The sequence below is a fragment of the Podarcis raffonei genome, chromosome 11 (genome assembly GCF_027172205.1).
Source record: "Podarcis raffonei isolate rPodRaf1 chromosome 11, rPodRaf1.pri, whole genome shotgun sequence".
Lineage (NCBI taxonomy): Eukaryota > Metazoa > Chordata > Lepidosauria > Squamata > Lacertidae > Podarcis > Podarcis raffonei.
Genome location: NC_070612.1, coordinates 22,488,524 through 22,506,176, shown reverse-complemented (window position 1 = coordinate 22,506,176; position 17,653 = coordinate 22,488,524). Strand labels below are relative to the sequence as shown.

At 42.3% G+C, this 17,653-nt stretch overlaps 1 protein-coding gene across 1 annotated transcript; it reads right to left on the bottom strand.

Annotated features, from left to right (window-relative positions):
* Positions 1–1,131: 1,131 nt before the first annotated feature.
* Positions 1,132–16,420, bottom strand: SNX18 (sorting nexin 18). The gene is made up of 2 exons (XM_053408371.1): positions 14,621–16,420; positions 1,132–2,256 (listed from the first exon to the last, which is right to left on the bottom strand). The coding sequence occupies exons 1-2, from the start codon at positions 16,305–16,307 to the stop codon at positions 2,003–2,005; spliced, it is 1,941 nt and encodes a 646-aa protein (XP_053264346.1). The 5' UTR covers positions 16,308–16,420; the 3' UTR covers positions 1,132–2,002.
* Between the last annotated feature and the right edge of the window lie 1,233 nt (positions 16,421–17,653).

Below are 17,653 nucleotides of genomic sequence, written 5' to 3'. Positions count from 1 at the left end.
TTGGTCACAGGACAAATTCCTAGTAGTCAATGTATCCTATGTACAGTAGGATGTACAATGTCACCTAGATTTGTTTCAAGATACTCTAGCATAGTTTGAAAGTGAAAATATGATAATGCACAATGCACAAATATTTACGGAAGTACTCACATTATTTCTTTACTTTAAATCATCAGACTTAGTAGGTAACCCCATTGTGTGATTAGATGGGGAATTTGTCTTTTGACTGCATTTTTTCCCTTCCTTGGTTAAAACCAGGAAATGAAACAACAAAACAGCGAAACCAGGAAGACTAGTGCCATGGAACAACTACTATCTCATCTTACAGCAAAACTTACAAGCTTGACTTTTGTTATGTCAACATGATGAATTGCCATTACTCACTCTCTCTCTCTCCCTCTCCCCTTTATACAACATGCACATACACAAAAAATGTACAGTAGTTAATAAGAGAAAGAACCTGGTAAATTTTCTTGTATGGGTGATATTGTTCCCACACCTGTGCTACTAGAGTTGCAAAGTTCCATATTAGCAGTTGCTTTAAAGCTGAAAGTAAGCTTGTCCTATGAATGTATGGGGCCACACAATCACAAGGATTTTTGTTTTCTTTTTTGTTTGCAGCAGACCTACTTTTAAAACTGATTAAAGGAGTTGCTGGTGTTTGTTTGTTTGTTTCAGTACAAGTGGTTGTTATTTAAGGAACTAAAATCCAAAGCCCCTTTGGCTTGCAGAACCAGTTGGGTCCTTCTGTGGGTTAGTTAATTACATTAAAAGGAAACAGACCTATAGGATAAAGACCGTATTTCAAAATTATTGTTATTTGACTTAAGAAATTACAATTAGGGGAACTATTTTTTTAAAAAATTAATTGTGGGGCTTAGGTAAGTCCTTAGGCACACTACAATGCCGCTGCTGATATTGCAGATGGCCAAGGCATATTATGCCACAAAGCACACTCCTACAGAGGCAGTTTTAGGATAGTGTGACTAGTTTGGCCGCACTGGCAAATTGTGATCTGCAAGTTTCAGTTGACAATGTAACACCAGGTTTATAACCAAATAAATCAGCTGCCACGCTAAGCAATTCTCACAAACAATACATACATACAAATATGAGCCACTGATCCTCTACTCTTATCCCACTGATATACTTCAGTATTCTTTTATTAGATAAGTGGTCCAAAGTTTCTATTCAAAGACATGTTACAGTGAAATATTTTACGTTGTCATGTTAAGAAAGGAAATACAGCAGTGCTGATTTCTTGCTTGTAGATTTAAGATTCTGGTACAAATAATAAATAGTATTTTTAATCAGCACAAAGTCTAAAATGATTTTAAATCCTGGGTTTTTTCCAGCCAAAATTTATCATAATACCTAGGTGTGCAAGTTACATGACAAGTTATTTTTCAGTCACTGTGAGGTTTGAAATCAGGCCCTATCAGAGGTGCCAACCCTTCATTCAATCAGTCATAGAAATGTGGTTTACTAGAAAATAATAATAATGAAAAACTGTAATTCTAAAGGCACAAAATCGCATAGCTGCTCTAACAGGAATTTGTAAACAGAGAATTGGCTGAATTTAAAAATTCATACCGAAGAGAATTTTAAAAAGGCATCTGAAGCAGGCTTTTATCTAACCAACTTCCTTAAAGACCCAAAAGGTTTTGAGGTCTACAGCATATTATGCACTAAAATACCGTATTTCAAAAAAGCAGTAAGGCAAATAGTATAATCATTATTTCAAAAACATTACAATGGTAGTGTAGGCATTTTGAGTATAACTTAGTTACAATGTGTAGTACAGTCTCCACTATATAGGCATAATTATGTCCTCCTTAGGCAATTTTAGGTTCAGTTGGACTCCAGAACAGATTACAAAATCATCCTTGTACACCATCCCAAAAGGTGTCAAGAGATACTTGAGAGTGGAGTTTGTATCCGTTGTTCATTCCATCCACAAGCTTAAAAATATCCATTATTTAAAGTCCAAGAATTAAGCATATTAAACACTGTCATACTTGTGAAGAGCTTCTTCTAACTTCTGTGTCACTTTTTGGAAAAAAAGTATTTGCTGTTGTAAGAAATGCTGCATTTGTGATTTGAAGTCTCTCACTCGAATTTTGTGAAAATGGTGAATTTCTGCCAGGGTGGCAAAAGAAATAATGTTACAACGATCCTGAATGCCATCGGCTTTCTGAACCTCCATCTTCCCTTCTTCTACATGCCGCTTACTTTCCTTCACTTTGGTAAGGGCTCCTGCATAATGAACAAAAAAGATATACTGGAATTAAAAGATGACTGGAACAAGTCTAATTAAAAGCTATACTGCTAATTACACTTGCTGTTCACAGTCTAAAAAATTCTGAAATTATTCCTATATTCTAGGACATAATAAAACCTTTGATTAAGAGATTCTCTCTGCAATACATCATAGTATATCCAGTGTGCATTCTGAATGTAGCACCAAAGTGCTTACCATACCTAGACACGGTTTTGAAATCCTTTTTTAAAAAGATCAATTGTAAGCTGCCTTGGGCTGAAATATTTACCTCACCCTACAAGTCAGCTTACAATTGTTTGCTGTAAGCAAACTCCACCTAGAATATGCATTTCAGATCACCAGTACTATGTACCATACTTACATCACTTTGCTGCAAAATACAAGAGATGACTGAACTCAAGGGTGATCATAGCTTTTCTTCTGCATGATTGCAGGTTAATAGTTGATGACATTATCCTAAGGTAACACCTTTAACATATATATTACATTTTCACATTCAGGGGTAAACCAGAAATGAAAAGTGAAGAAGAGCTCCTGATTGTTAATTCAGCTCTGTTCATTTCATGAAAAGTAATATTATAAACAAGTTTAATGAAGATATGTGAATTCTGGAGTGCTCGGTGTGGCCACAGAAAGTGAGCAAGGAAGTGAGACTACTATTCCCGCAATTCTGTGTTTCTGTACGACTTTCAGCCCAACAAGCCTGAATTTATAGCCACTGCTCAAGTAAATTAGACAGATCCAATTCTACAAATTTCTAGATTCCAGTTGTAATTTCACAGCAATCTAAGTAATTAAAAGGCAAAAACAGACATTAGAATTGTCCCCATAACTTACATACAACTCTCCTTGTAAAACTTTCAGATAAAAAAGGCATAAAAGAGGTTAAATGTTCAACACATTGCAAACATATTTTTGTTTGTTGCAACGGAATTTGTACATTTCCAAATGGTGTACACTTCACAAAGTTCTGCCCAGGTGTGGCTCAAGTTTTTTTTCCAACACCTTGGGTGGGAAAAGACACAGGCAACCTCATATCAACAGTGTGCCAGAAGGTTGTATATCCTCACAGAGAATTGTGGAGAATGCTGACAGCATCGGATATGCTGAGGTCAGGGGGAGAGACCAATGTGGTAAATACCCCTTGAAATGGGGACCCATGCTAAAACTTTTGTTTTCTTTTTGTACAGTAAGTAGCTACAGTAGGATTTTAACTGGCAGCTCTATACAAGGGTGATTTGGCCAGCTTGGCTCAAAAAGGATGCAGCTGCCACCAGATTGGCCTAAGCCACTTCCTTAAAACATGTGAGAACCACATGCACGCCAAATCCAGTTTTAGAGCACTTATTTTAAAGCTTTTAGAATCCTTTCCGCACCAATTTATCTGCTGAAGAACTCTTCCAAATTGCAAGGGATTCTAGAGCATGTTCTCCTATGCACAGCGAGTTCAAAGTACACTGACAATTCTCAAGAGTGCATTTGGAAACACACTCAATACTCCCCTAGGGATATACATAAAAGGGGGAAAACAATTATGGTGGAAAGTTGCTTTCCAGGGAACTTTGCCATTATTGATTTTCTCACTGAGAAGCCTAAACTTGGAAGGAACCCCAGGGTCCTGAGGTACCAGAACAGTCTGAAAACTACTGCCTTACTGGAATGATAGGACCAAAACATAAATATAACAAATGAATGAATGAACAAATGAAATAATGAACTGGCTAGGTCTGGCAAACAAAGAAGAGTCCTAAATCTGTAAGGTATATTCAAAAAAAGCAAACAGACAATGGATGAATGGGTTAGATATCACTTGCATATTTTCCATTACCACTTCTGAGTCACACTGAGTCACAGAGAACTCACAGGATCTTTAGCGAGACATTACTGAGAGATGTATAATTTCAAGTCACTTGACTGCTTTAGTTGCACATTTTCAAAACAATTGTGGACCAGAACTTCAAAATCGGATTAACACAAAAGGTGAGCCATCTCCCTGAATAAAAATGTTTGTTTAAATAGTAAAACAGATTTAGGCTAAGTTTGACGTACATACAACATCTGGTTGTTGTCAGACAAAGAGTAAGCCTTGTTTGTTTTGAACCTTTTTCATTTTAAGTAGTAGACATGCCTTTCCAATTGTTTATGCACAATATGTACAAGTAATGAGAGAATACTTAAGCTAGGATAAACAATGCAAGCTTATGGCCATACGTACCCTGCACTGGCACACAAAATGAATAAAACTTACCAACTGAAACAATGAGGATTTTATCAGAACTCTACCAACTAACTTAAGCCTGCAATAGCATTCCATCATGGATCGTGGACCACCTGCTTGCAAAAAGTGAGGCTACATGATGTATACACAGCCAAGACTCAGCTATATGATCATAGTAGAGCAGCATAGGCTACAATGAAGCTTCTACATGCACAAGAAGAAATGATGCAATTGGCTAAAAATGCCTTCTCTTGGCCTCATGACATTCCCGTTTCCCCTTGGCTGTTGCAAGCAGTGTTCTGTTTTAAGTATTTCAAGATGTATTATTCTTAACAGCAGTTCTCTTTTTAAATAAATAAAAACTAACATCTTTTCTTGTTTTCTGGCTTACTTGATCCTGTAAATAATACTTCTAATAGTTTTCAGACCTGGATAAGGCTTGGCTGTATTGCTGTAGGAGCTAAAAATGTTTTGGCTGGCTTTTCATCAGAAACATAAAAACAAAAGTCCTAATAAATATACTGTAGCAGTGCCATGCCAACTGACAGTGGATCTGAAGGAGGAACTAACAGAATCATTAAATGAGCTTTTGAACTTGCAAATAAAATTGCTACATTTTAAAAATACATAAATCAAGAATGTTAGTATATTGCCTGTAGGCTGGTTGAGGTGACATAACCTGGTTACCAGCACTTACAGGCTGGAGAGTACTACTTCTGTGTACTATAAACTCTCTACCAATCTCAGCAAAAACTTCCTTATGGCAGTCAAGAGTAGAAACAAGTATATGTTTTGGCCCCAAAATGATCTGCTTCATAAATTTGATTTTAACATCACTAGATGCAAATCAGAAGCTGCAGGACTCTTAATGGATTACGGAGTAGGATACCTGCCTCAAAGAACAATTTGAAGAGGACTCTGTGCAATTCTGTTTGTTCTCCATCAGGCATGGAAGTCACTGAATGTTAAAAAATATATAGTAAAGAGCTTCTTTTCCTGAATTCTAAATCAAACTATGTAAAAGCAAAATGCAGGTGCATGTGTAGGCACACCAGCTGAAGATATGTACTAATCTTACCTCAAGTTATGAATACTTATTAAAAATTTTGAAACAATAATTATTTGATGGAGAACCCCCACTAGTAAGAATCTCTAATCTATATAGTGGAATAGGCTAGATACAACAGGTTATGATTTGGACCAAACAGTGTTAGGCAACCTGTGCTCCTCCAAATGTTGGATTTCATCTCCCATTTGCCCTAGTAGGCATGGCTAAGGATCAAGGATGATGGGATCTGTAGTCCAGCAACATCTGGAAAGCCACAGGTTCCTCTTCCCTGCTGTGCAGCAATTTTATATGACAAACTTTAAAATCCTAGGTCAAAGCAGGCAAAATTAGCCACCTTCATTTAGAATCTTTAAACATTCCTTTAAACCAAAGGAAGAACATTTATGGCTCTAGATTAAAAACATTGAATACTGCTATACAAATCACACACTTTACTTAATGCAGAAATACAGTTAACACAATTGGAAATGGAATCAAAGCTGTGAAGTCAAATTTTCATTTACTTAACATTAAAGGGGTTAAGATCAAAGACCAAATCACTTTGAAATCACACTTCCAGTTAGCCACTACACTGTGAAAAATATATGCTAAAAGTGACAGTCTCTAATGGTCTACCACAGCCTTCCCCAACCTGGTCCCCTCTAGTTGTTGGGAGTACAACTTTTGTCATCTGTGACAATTTGACATTCCAGCTGGTGCTGATGGAGGTTAGAATCCAACAACATCTAGAAGGCACCAGGCTGGGGAATGCCCATTCACCCTCACAACAATTCAGATGCTGCACTTAGTATTATTGAATAGAAAATTCTGGTGCTTCTGCAGTATCCTAGCCAGCTGAATCATAAAGAGCAATAGTCCTATTGTGTTCACTGAGACTATCCATGCCAACTTACAGAACACTATGACTCATACAGGTTTTGTGGCAAGATGGTTACCTTAACTCAAAACAAGTAGGCTTATGAAAATGAAGTTGCAACTCAACATTAGCTTTTTCCTTCCTTCCTTCCTTCCTTCCTTCCATCCATCCATCCATCCTTTTTTTTTTTAAGGAATGGGAATTGGGAAGTTTCAAAAGGATATCATTAATGACAATGGGAGACACCCAACTGTGCCGGACCACTTGCAAAGCAGATTTGCTTGCACAACAGGAGTTCCCCTTCCCCACCCACTATGTGATCTAGGTTTGGGGGACCCTGTAGAAGGGATATAGGTGGGGATGGGAGCAGCTGGGAAGGGAAGAGAGGAGGGTTAAGTCATGCTGAATCTACTCATACAATGTACTTTATCTTCCTAACTTTACAGCATTTTTAGAGTCACTCATTCATAGAAGTGAAAAGTCACAGAATAGTTATCAACCTCTATTTGCTACAATGTTATTTTTTCTTAGAGATTTTTATCCCCCCCCCTTTAAAACACAAATACCCTTCTTTCTTATTCAGCAAATTTTAAAATATAAAAAACTCAGAGTGACACATTGCAAATACTACTGTAGTGGACAGTTTAGACTGCCATGGGCATATGCAGCAGTGTAAGGGAGCTAGTTAAAAAACCCCTGTGTTTCTATTTTAACTTTTGGAACAAACACCATCCTAAATTTTTTATCCTGTCAATGCAAGTTTTTAAATGTACAAGCTTGAGAATGGAAAGCTAAAATCAGTGGAGGGTGCAGCTATTTGGGGTATCCACCAAGTTGCTTTTATTGTAGCACTTCTACTTCAAAACCCTTTCATCACAGAATTCAAAAGTACTCCTTAAAACCCATGAGAGTTCAAAGATCAGTGTGCATATTCTGTATTTATTAAAGAATGTAGTCTGGTTTGAGAATAATTTGACCAATAGTGTACACACACCAGTGGGAGTTTTTCTTTACCTCCCCCAGTACCTAATCCCCCAAAGGGCATTGTCACTGGTGTGCCTGTATACAGTATCCCCACCCTTGCCCCAAGATCCCTTTTAAACTGCTCTTGTGCGATCCCCAACTGCTTTCTGAGCTTTTACAGTGCAGTTATGACATCAGTTTCTGTGTGTGCTCACTCCTCTAGATACTGGCCACCAACCTGAGCTTTCAGGCTGCAAAGAAAATAACGGTCTTTGATGTTACAAAGTAGGGGCCAGATTACTTGCTCCTTAAAGAAAGCCATTCAGTATAAGTGCTTTTGTAGTTTGTTTTGTCTCCTGATGAATGAAATTAGTGTGGGACACATTATCTGCATAAATCTGAAGGCAGATGTAGAACAACAGCCTTGCATCAAACAAAACTCGAGTTTGCAGCCAGGTTCTGTGAATGAAAGTTCAGATCAGAGGTTTCCACTTTTGTGCTGAAACCTGATCCATGAAATTCATTATCTTTCAACTCTGGCAAAATGTCACACTGATTTGAACTTTTTAAATTATCAGTTGCTTCAACATATGTTCCAGCTTTAGTAACAGACAGTTAAGAATTTGGCTGACAGGTTGTTGTTTTTTAAACAGACATGCACTAGGAATTGTAAATGTATTTCCCAATAAAGTTGTAGGTGGTGGTTTCTGGCTGAAATAAGGAAACACTTTCATGTTACCACTTATGAAGAAACCGCTTTCCTTCACTGCAATACCATCACACATCCTAGTCCACTTCTTACAAAACTACACTCCAGGCAAGAACAGGTACAAATGCTTAAGGAACCTGACTCGTAGTTACGTAGAAAGAAACAATGCCTGTGGGAAACAATCATTAGGAACTTCAGCTATTTCAAAATTGACACACAAGGCTTTCGTAGGCCCAGTAGCAGAAATGTACTTATTCAACAGGACTTGCAGCTTGTTTCACCCTAGTGGATTGTGATGGGCAACCTGTTAATCCTTTTGTGCTTTTATGCTTTCCATGTGTGGTGGTGCAAACTGAATTTACAGCCTCTCTAGTTGGCAAAGCAGAGCTGGGAAAAATTTCTGCCTAAATCCCTAGAGAGCCAGTTTGAAACCAAACACCAGTCTAAGTTAACAGTGCTTAGCGCAAATTGATTGAAATCATTATCAAGGTACTCATCATGTTTAGATTTCCATGTTTTTCAATGTTCAAACTACTGCAATTGACTTACAAGGTGAAAAATCTAACCATTTCCCTCATTGCAAATTATTTTGGTACATAATAAAAACTCACAAAAATGAACATTTCAGGAGTTCATGCCTGCTTTAATTGACCATATGTGAGCTGCTCTGGAAGCCTTTTTGGCTCAAGAGCGGGGCATAAATGCTCTAAAAATAAATAATTTATTATTATTATTTATTGAATTTATATACCTCCCTACAACTGGGGGTCTCAGGGCGGTTCATTATGAGTGACTTAGGTGACAATCCAATATTTACCATGAGAGTAATTTCACTTACCGTATTTTTCGCCCTATAGGACGTACCGTCCCATAAGGCGCACCTAGTTTTTCTGGGGGGAAATAAAGGGGGGGGGGAATTATTTCCCCCCCAGGCGCGGGGCTGGGGCAAGCCCGAGCTTCCCATGACCCCAGCCCCCAGAACAGGCGACTCTCCGCAAGCCGTGGGAGCCCGGCGCCGTGCTCCTGCGCCTTGCGTTGAGCTGCGCGAAGTCTGGAGAGCGAGAGGGGTCGGTGCGCACTGACCCCTCTTGCTCTCCAGCGAAAGCCTGCATTCGCCCCATAGGACGCATCCACATTTCCCCTTCATTTTTGGAGGGGGAAAAGTGCGTCCTATGGGGCGAAAAATACGGTAACTTACTATTACTACATGCATAGTATTGTGCAGTTGAGAAGCTTACCAGACTTTGGGAAAGTGTTTCACCCCAATACATCAAATGTTACTGGATACTTTCTTGTGAAATGTTCGAACAGTATTTTTTTCAGCTTTTTCACTACACACAAAAGGACCAATGCATCATTCTCAAAAGTTTGTAAATTTTAGTTTAGCTTTCTAGCCAGCCATGATATATGTTTGTCAATGACCCCTGTGCTTATGTCAGAGAACTTGGAGGGCAGGAGCTATGGCACAAAATCAATGAGAGCCATATTTGTGTGCCTTCTGCCTGCTACAAAATAGATGAGAGATCCATCTTCCACTCCCCACCCTCCCCTAGTTGGTAAAGAGAAGAGTAGGAGGGTCCACACATGTGGCACTGCGGATGGGAATTCATCCTTGCTGTGTGGGTATATGGAAGGCTGCTCACTTCCATTAATAACATTGCAGGGGTGAAGTGGGGAGTGGAATGAAAAGGAAGTTCTCAGAAATATTTTCACACAGGCAATGCATCACTTTTGGCAAGCTAAAACCCTGAGAGAATGTTTCATTGGTCTAAACTACATTACAGTGCTAAGCATGGGCTTTAAATCAACTTTAGTCTTTAATGGAGTTTGTATCTATAAGAATGGGCTACCAGGATAACTGGAAGAGAAACTAGCACATTATCTATTAACCTTTAAGATGCCTCCTATTGTGCTGTAGTCTAGTGAGCAAGCATGGCTTGCTTCTCAATTCTATACAAAATTTCATCAATGATTTGATAAACTACGCTAACTTAAAATAGATTATTATCATATTCCATTTTCAGCAACCACATAAACACTTTCACCCACACCACAGCTGGCATTTAAAAATTCATTTAAAGCTTTTTACTTGCTTAACTAGCTATACTGATACACCCTGTGACCAGTCACATCTATTGCAGACGTAAGTGAGGGTTGTAAATGAAGCTCCTGGACACTTGGTGTCATTTCCTTTAACCCTCACAACTTGCATACAAAAAACGGTCTAGCTGTCATATCCCCTAAACTATGGACAGAGATGCTCACAACAGCATCTTAATGCACAGATACATATGGAGAAGGGTGATCCTTCAACCCTGCTCCTAAGTGTAAAAGGTTTCACAGGTCAAAACTTGTGCAGTACTTTGAATTGCACTAGAAATAGACTGGAGTATAGCTGGCGTAGCACTGGCCTAAAATGCTCACAATGCCCAAACCGTTAGTGAGCTACCAGCCACATTTGTACAGGCAGCAACCATTTTGCACGTGTTCAACTGGCACATGACGACTGGGTCATTTTGGACCTGGAAAATGGTGTGACAGGAGTGGGGCATAACTGGGGGGGGGGGTTTATGCATGCTCTGCAGACATGTGCAAGGGCCAGGAACTCTACCCCGGTTGCCTGTACTAAGTGCAGGTTCTGTATTGTCTTCAAAGGCAGCTCCACATATGAGTAGTGCATTAGAGTAGTGCAACTTGGAGGTCACTAGAGCATGGATAACTGAGGCCAGGCTATCTCTGGACAAAGAGGGTTGCAGCTGGCATACCAGCCTAAGTTGGTAAAACTTAAAAGCAACTTGCACTTCTAATGACAAATCTGGATCAAGCAGCACCTGTAAGTGACAAACCTGTCCTTGCAGGAGACATGGGACCACATATAGCACAGGGTGAACACTGCTCCCCTATGTGGTGACTGACTCAATTCAATTGTGATGTCCTAGCCATGGTAGATGCCAGCAATTTTATCCTTGATTTGTTTTTTTAGGTTGTGCTAAATTTGCAAACACATCACAGTGGACCTCCAAGAGTTTAGTATCGTCAGATGGGCAGAATGCCCCACACCATCCCAAAAAACTCCAACGGACAGTAATGTGAGGATATATAACAGCGTTAGAAAATAACAGCTTCTTTGCTGTCATCACAGACACCGAGGAGACTTAATAATGAGCTCTAACACTGTAGATTCACTTCAAGTCTTCTACCATTTGCACTCTAGCCATCTTCCTGCTTGTTTCACTGCTCCCAGGAATACCAAGGAGCTTACTGAGTTCTGCCCAACATAAGTACTATTACTAATAATAGTAATTATGTGGTCATGAAAGGCTCTACTGATTTTATTACAGGTTGTATTTATTTTATATTTACACACTACCCTTCTTTTAGAAGGGCACAGGGCAGTGTATATAGGTTTAATCCATTTTATCCTCACAACAACCCTGCAAGGCAGAGAGATAATGGGAGTTACTCAAAGTCAATAAGTAAACTCAAATCTGAGCAGAGACTCTCAGCCTCTCATCTCCAACTCCAGAGCATTATCCACTATAAACACTCCATTTTGATAAACAGCATATGGCTTATATACTTAGCAAATGAAACAAATATTTTTGAGGAATTGTTTAAGCTGTAGCATGCTATATAAGGATTTGAGTGAAACACTGTAAAATGCGGACAAATTATTGAGGAAGTGGGTCAGACATGCATCATCTGTGACTCAGCAAGCCAAATGTAGGTCGCCAGTCATGTATACTAGCCTAGCAAGATCTCAGTTAACCTCCTGTTGGTTGGGAATCAAGCAGGGCCTTGTCAAACACCTGGCAGGTCACTAAACATGGCCAGTAGGTTGTGCTTAGTTTGAAGGGGCACAAGTTATGCTGGCATAATCTAAGGTACTGCATCTTGAGATAATGTCAACAGAAAACTCTGCAGTGGGTTTACATCTAGGCTGATTTACAGTATTTAGGCACACAAGTAATACATGTAAGGTGGCCAAGTAACAGCTTGATAATATCTGCACTACAACTACTTCCATTTTTAACTGACTTAGTGCCTGCCAACACGAATCCATGGCACACATTAATTCTACTCAAATGGGCTGACTTACAAGCCAATCTTTTCAAGAGCTGGCAGGTATCCATTATTGCTTTTTCCTTCATAAGACAAACCCTCAGCCCTATCCATGTAAAATAACTTGCATTTAAATCAATAATCCAGCTACAAATACCGCCCCAAGCAAAAGCACTTAAATGACAGTGAAAATGTTAGTATGTTTTCATATTTTAAATGTCTTCTGAATTATGATGATAGTGTGAATGAATAGCATCCACCAAGTCCTTTCTTGTAGCACGATTGTAAAGGCACACAGCAATCACATTGTCCCTGAAGGTGCAGACAGCATTTCAAATGAGTTTGAAGAATGGCACTGTAATGCAATACATAGCCTATAACCTGATGGAAGCAGGTATTCCTTCAAATGGCAATTTTTGAAAAGTTGTCTATATAAAGATTAATAATCATTAGGAATCATGAAGCACTTGCATGTTTATGGTCTAACTTGCATTTTGCTGCAACTACTGTGAGAAATTAGTGTTCAAATGTGAAACGTAGGTTAACAGTATTCTCAGAGTGTCATTATCTTTTAGAAGTCACAATTTATCATCCATCATTTACACAATTGGAAAACCTCGTACTATAATCCATTGACAAAAAAAGTCAACCTCTATTAAGGTCAACAGCATTGATTACAATGTATTTGGCATTAATATATAAATGCAACCATGAGAGCATTTATCAATACACTAACATCAAATGCTGAAAAGGTTTATTAGCAATGTATTTATAGGCTCCTAGCATGTAATACTCAAGTTACAGTTGATTTCAAGAATAATTGTATGTTCCTGGAAGACCTACCTCAACAGATTTGAATGTCATGTGAAAATTCCCACCTCTCTTTTCACTGTGTTTTGTTATATTAAGTTTTTCTATCTGGATGAAAAATAGTCCTGACTGGAGTGATAACCACAAAGGATGACATTTTTATCCTTGGCCCTTGATATGTGGAACACATTAACTGATTAGAGCTGCACAGAGAAATTAGACACCAAGGTGATGAACACACTGTCAAGAATGGGTACTAACTTCACAGCTGTATCTGTACAGAGGAAGTCAAACCTCATCACATAGCTCTGAATTGTATTAGATTGTATTGTATTAGGTTTCATTTATGTAAACTGGCCTAAAATCTAAAATAGAGAAACATTAGATCAGTAGAAAACCAGGTGCAAGGAAACAAAGAGAATCCTACATGCCTTTGAAGAAAATACCCCGGAAATGTTAACTACTTATGTAGTAGATAGCTGTACATCTATGACCAAATCTTACAAAGTGGTTATGGGAACAAAGCCCAAGCATCCAAATCTTACAGGGACTGAGAACCTGCAGCCCTGCAGCTTGTTGTTCAACTCCCAATTCGCATCAGCTGTACTCAGCAGGGCCAATGGTTAGGAGTGGTGCAAGTTGCAGTTAGGCAATGTTTGGAAGGTCACAGGCTCCCCATCCCTAATGTGAACCTTAAATCCAGACAGAGCAGAGAGTGTATTTGTTTTTCTAAAAAGCTCCTTTGTAATACATTAATGTTTGTTTAATTAATGATCCAAACAACTCATATGTGGCTTGAAATTAATTAAAGTGTTCTGTGGCTGACTTCGCCTTGTTAAAAAACCCTAAAGCTACTCACAAGGTACACAGTAAGCAATGGTCTCTCTGACACAATTAAACAAGTATAATCTTTTAAAATACTGCTCAGTACTTCACGACACTCCTCTTTTACAAACAAACACAAATCCTGAGTATGATAGGCAAGTTTCCTGCTTGGGGGAGCAGGGTAGGGTAATAACATACCATTAAGGGTTCAAAACAAGTATCCTTAAATGCAGCACTTCCTTAATAACTTGAGTCCATAAATCCTATCAGAAGAGGCTAACTTCTGAGGCAGAATTGTCTCCAGTGTTTTACCAAAAATAAGCATATTGTGCCACCTTAAAGACTAACTATCTTATGCTGCCATAGTCTTTAATAAATTTATAGCCCAATCCTATAATGCTTACTCAGAAGTACTGCAACCAGTGAAGTTTATGCCCAGTAGGTGTGCAAAGAACTGTGGCCTAAAATCAAATCTAGAACCAAATTTGACATGAGGTTATCTTCAATAACTTGGCCCATTATATATACATATTGGTACAAAGGGGAGAAAAAGGCAAACATTAGGGGGGAAAGGCAATGTAATCCTGGTGGCAGAACTTACGACATTTCCATACAAAAGTCAAGTGTATACTGTACAAGATTAGCACAGTGGCCATTCATTATTCGTCTTTGAGGTGCTACAGGACTGTTTAGTTTTGATGCAACAAACTAACACGGATACTCTACTCCTCTGGAACATTTTACTGCAATAACGCAGAAGTCTAACTTCTATTATACAAATTTAATTGGGAGAAAGAGGTAAGCTGATATAGTTAAAACTACATTACCTTTCTGGACATGGATTATGTCTGGGAAATTGGCCAGATGTCCTTGATACAGGGCTAACAAATCCATCACTGGATCGAGGTCCTGTCTGGGTTGCTCCGCAAAGAGTTCACCAATAGCATCATAAGCTTCCCCAGTGAAGGCAATGGCCTGATTGAGGCCAACTGAAAAAGCCTGCTGGTCCATCTCAAAGGCTTGGCTGAGGCCCTTGAAGGAATGCCCCACTTTCTGGTACTCCTTCTTGAAACCAGTAACCTGCTTGCGAGCAAACTCATTGACTGTCTGGTTCAGCTGAATGGTGCTGTCATCCATCTTCTTGGTGAAGCTCTTGAAGCCATCGACTTTACTTTCCACCTCCTGCAGGTCCAGAGCAGCAGGACCACCAGCAGGCACACTAATTGTGAGGAAGAAGTTAGCGCCCACCATCTCGTCCTTCTCAGCCTTCCGCTTGCCCTGCTTCCAGGCCTTCTCATCGGTGCTCGGGCAGGTGAGGAAATGCTGGAAAGCATCACACTGCGCAAGCACCGGATGGCTACACATATGGTCCATCCACCAGGCCAGGCCTTTGCGGCGTTTGGAGATGAAGTCCTCCTCAAAGCGCCCCGTGGCCTGCTTCTCCGGCAGATGCGGCACCGAGATGACCGGAAACTTCTCCACCAGGCGCCCGTAGAGCCAGTCAAAGTGCTTGTAGCGCCGGTGTACCTGCTGCCCAGTGTGGCTCGGCACCAGCTTGTAGGCGATGTAGCTCTTCATGCCCTTGAATTTGGTCTGCTTGGTGGGGTCTTCGATGGAGCACTGGAAAGGGTATGGGTTCTCCTGCCACTCGGGCCCGTAGGTGCCCAGCACCACACACAGCTTGTCACCATCCTTCACGAAACCAGATGCCTCTCCAAGCACGAAGGCCTCGCCACCGGATTTCACAAAAGTGGAGAAGCGGTTCAAGTTGCGGCTCACCGTGGCCGAGCTCTTGGCGCCGGCGGCGGCTGGGTGGTGCAGGTGAGCACCGGGCTGGCTGCCCCGGGAGCTCAGCGACAGGTCGGAGCGGGTGGAGAGGCGGTACCTGCCAGAGGAGCCACCTGGGCCTCCAACCCCCATCCCTGCATTTTCGTAGTCCGGGTACGAGCTGCCCAGGACGCCCGGCTCGTCTGCCACCGTCGAGCTGTCGTCCCAGTCATCGTCCCAGTCGTCGTCGCTGCCTTGGCTGGTCTGATAGGAGGACCCTCCGTAGGAGGGAGGCACCGCTTGGAAGGAAGAGAAGCCCGAAGTGGCCGGTGGAGGAGGCAGCAGCTGGAAGGGCTCTGCCGGCGGAGGGAGCTGCTGGTGTTGCTGCTGCTGGTGGTGATGGTGGTGCTGCTGCTGCTGGGCCGGCGGAGGGTTGCTGAAGGCTGTGGCGGGCGACGTCGCCGCCACCGCCGCCGCCAGGGGCTCGAAGCCTCCGCCGGGGACATTGGCGTAGCGGGCCGGGGCCGGCACGGGCAGAGGCGCGGGGGGCTCGGCCACGGGCGCTCGGATGACCTGCACGTAGGAGGCCGGGAAGAGGCCCCGGTCTCCGCGGCTGTTGACCCCCTCGAACCAGCCTTCGATCTCCTGGTCGCTGCACAGGCTCAGCACCTCGTGCTCCCGCAGGGAGATCTCGCCCGGGTTCTCCGACTTGAAGTCGTACAGCGCGCGGGCCCGCAGCAGCGCCATGGTCCCGCCGCCGCCGCCCAGCCGGGGATGGGGGACGCGGGCGGGCCGCCCCACAGCGCCGCCAACCAGACGCAGCTCACGCCCCCCAACCCCCTGGCCCGCAGGTCCTGCCCGCCCACTCGGCTGGCGGCGCTGCTCCCTTCCCCTGGAGGCAGCAGCGTCTCCTCCGCCTCACCCGCCGGGACTCTTTTATTCTCCTCACGATTCGCCCCTGCGAGTTCTCTGCCTCTCTCTCTGGGACGCGGCGGGAGCGCCTCCCTTTCTTTCCCAGGCCGTGTCGGCTGCTGCCCTCCCTCAGCGACTGAAGGAGGGACGAGGCAGCCCCGTCACTGGTATCGCCAGCAGCTGGAGTCCCCGCTTCACCTCGTCCGAGTCGGCTGGCTGGGCGGAGGGGTGTGCGCGAGAAAGGGAGAGGGAGGGAGGGAGAGAGAGGAGTGCGCGCGCGCGCGCCCGCGTGTTTGTGTGAGTGCGTGTGTGTGTAGAAGGGGCCGGGCCCGGGGGATTGTCCCACGTCGCCAGTTTTGCTAATCCAGAGCCGAGAGGCAAGGGCTGGGGAGCCGAGCGCAGAGCCGCCGCCCCCATCGATTGGGCCGGGGGCGAAGAGGGAGGGGGCGGGCTGCCGTTTGGGGGTTGTGCTTCCCGTGGCCCCCGCCTGCCCTCTGGCGTTTGCCTTGGGAGAAGCCGCTGCATTCGAAAGGCTTGAGGGAAAGAGAGCGCGCGCGAGAGAGGGAAGAAGGCGGGAAACTGAGGAGATATTTACTTCAGGAAAAGTGCCGAGAGACCTAAATTAGGCGGGTAAAAAAACAAAAACAACAACAACTCACCAACATGAGCTGCGACCCTGAGTAGGGAATGGCACACACGCACCCCCCAATCCCCCACAACATAGTTCAATTTACTTACGGGTAAATTTAGGATTGGGTTATTTGGCTGAAATTCAGAGTTGCGCAGTCCCACTGAGCACAGTAGCATTCCCTCGACAGTAAACACTCGCAGGATTGGTTTGCAACTATTATTATTATTATTAATATATGCAGCGTTACATTCAAATAGCTATTTAAATCCATATGCTTACAGTTTCACATTGCTTTATAGAAAATTAGGACAGAAATGGTTTATGGAACTAGTTACTGGAGTTATGGCAAGCTACAATTTTTGAAATAATGTTTAAAAACAAACAATTTTAATCTCCAAAACAGCAGAACCTTTACTGAGGGAGGATAATATATTAGGTTGGTCCTCAGCCCCCGCCCCAGCTGCCTTCTTACTTATACAGTAACCATCTTTGTGGGTCACCCTGTCTGATAGTTTCCTTCTTGTCTCAGGTTGCCTTTCTGAAACTCAGT

Coding starts and splice junctions, on each gene's coding strand:
- SNX18 (XM_053408371.1), bottom strand. CDS start 16,307: ATGGCGCTGCTGCGGGCCCGCGCGCTGTACGACTTCAAGTCGGAGAAC. Junction 2,257..14,620: donor CATAATCCATGTCCAGAAAG/GTAATGTAGTTT, acceptor TTCATTATGCAG/GAGCCCTTACCAAAGTGAAG.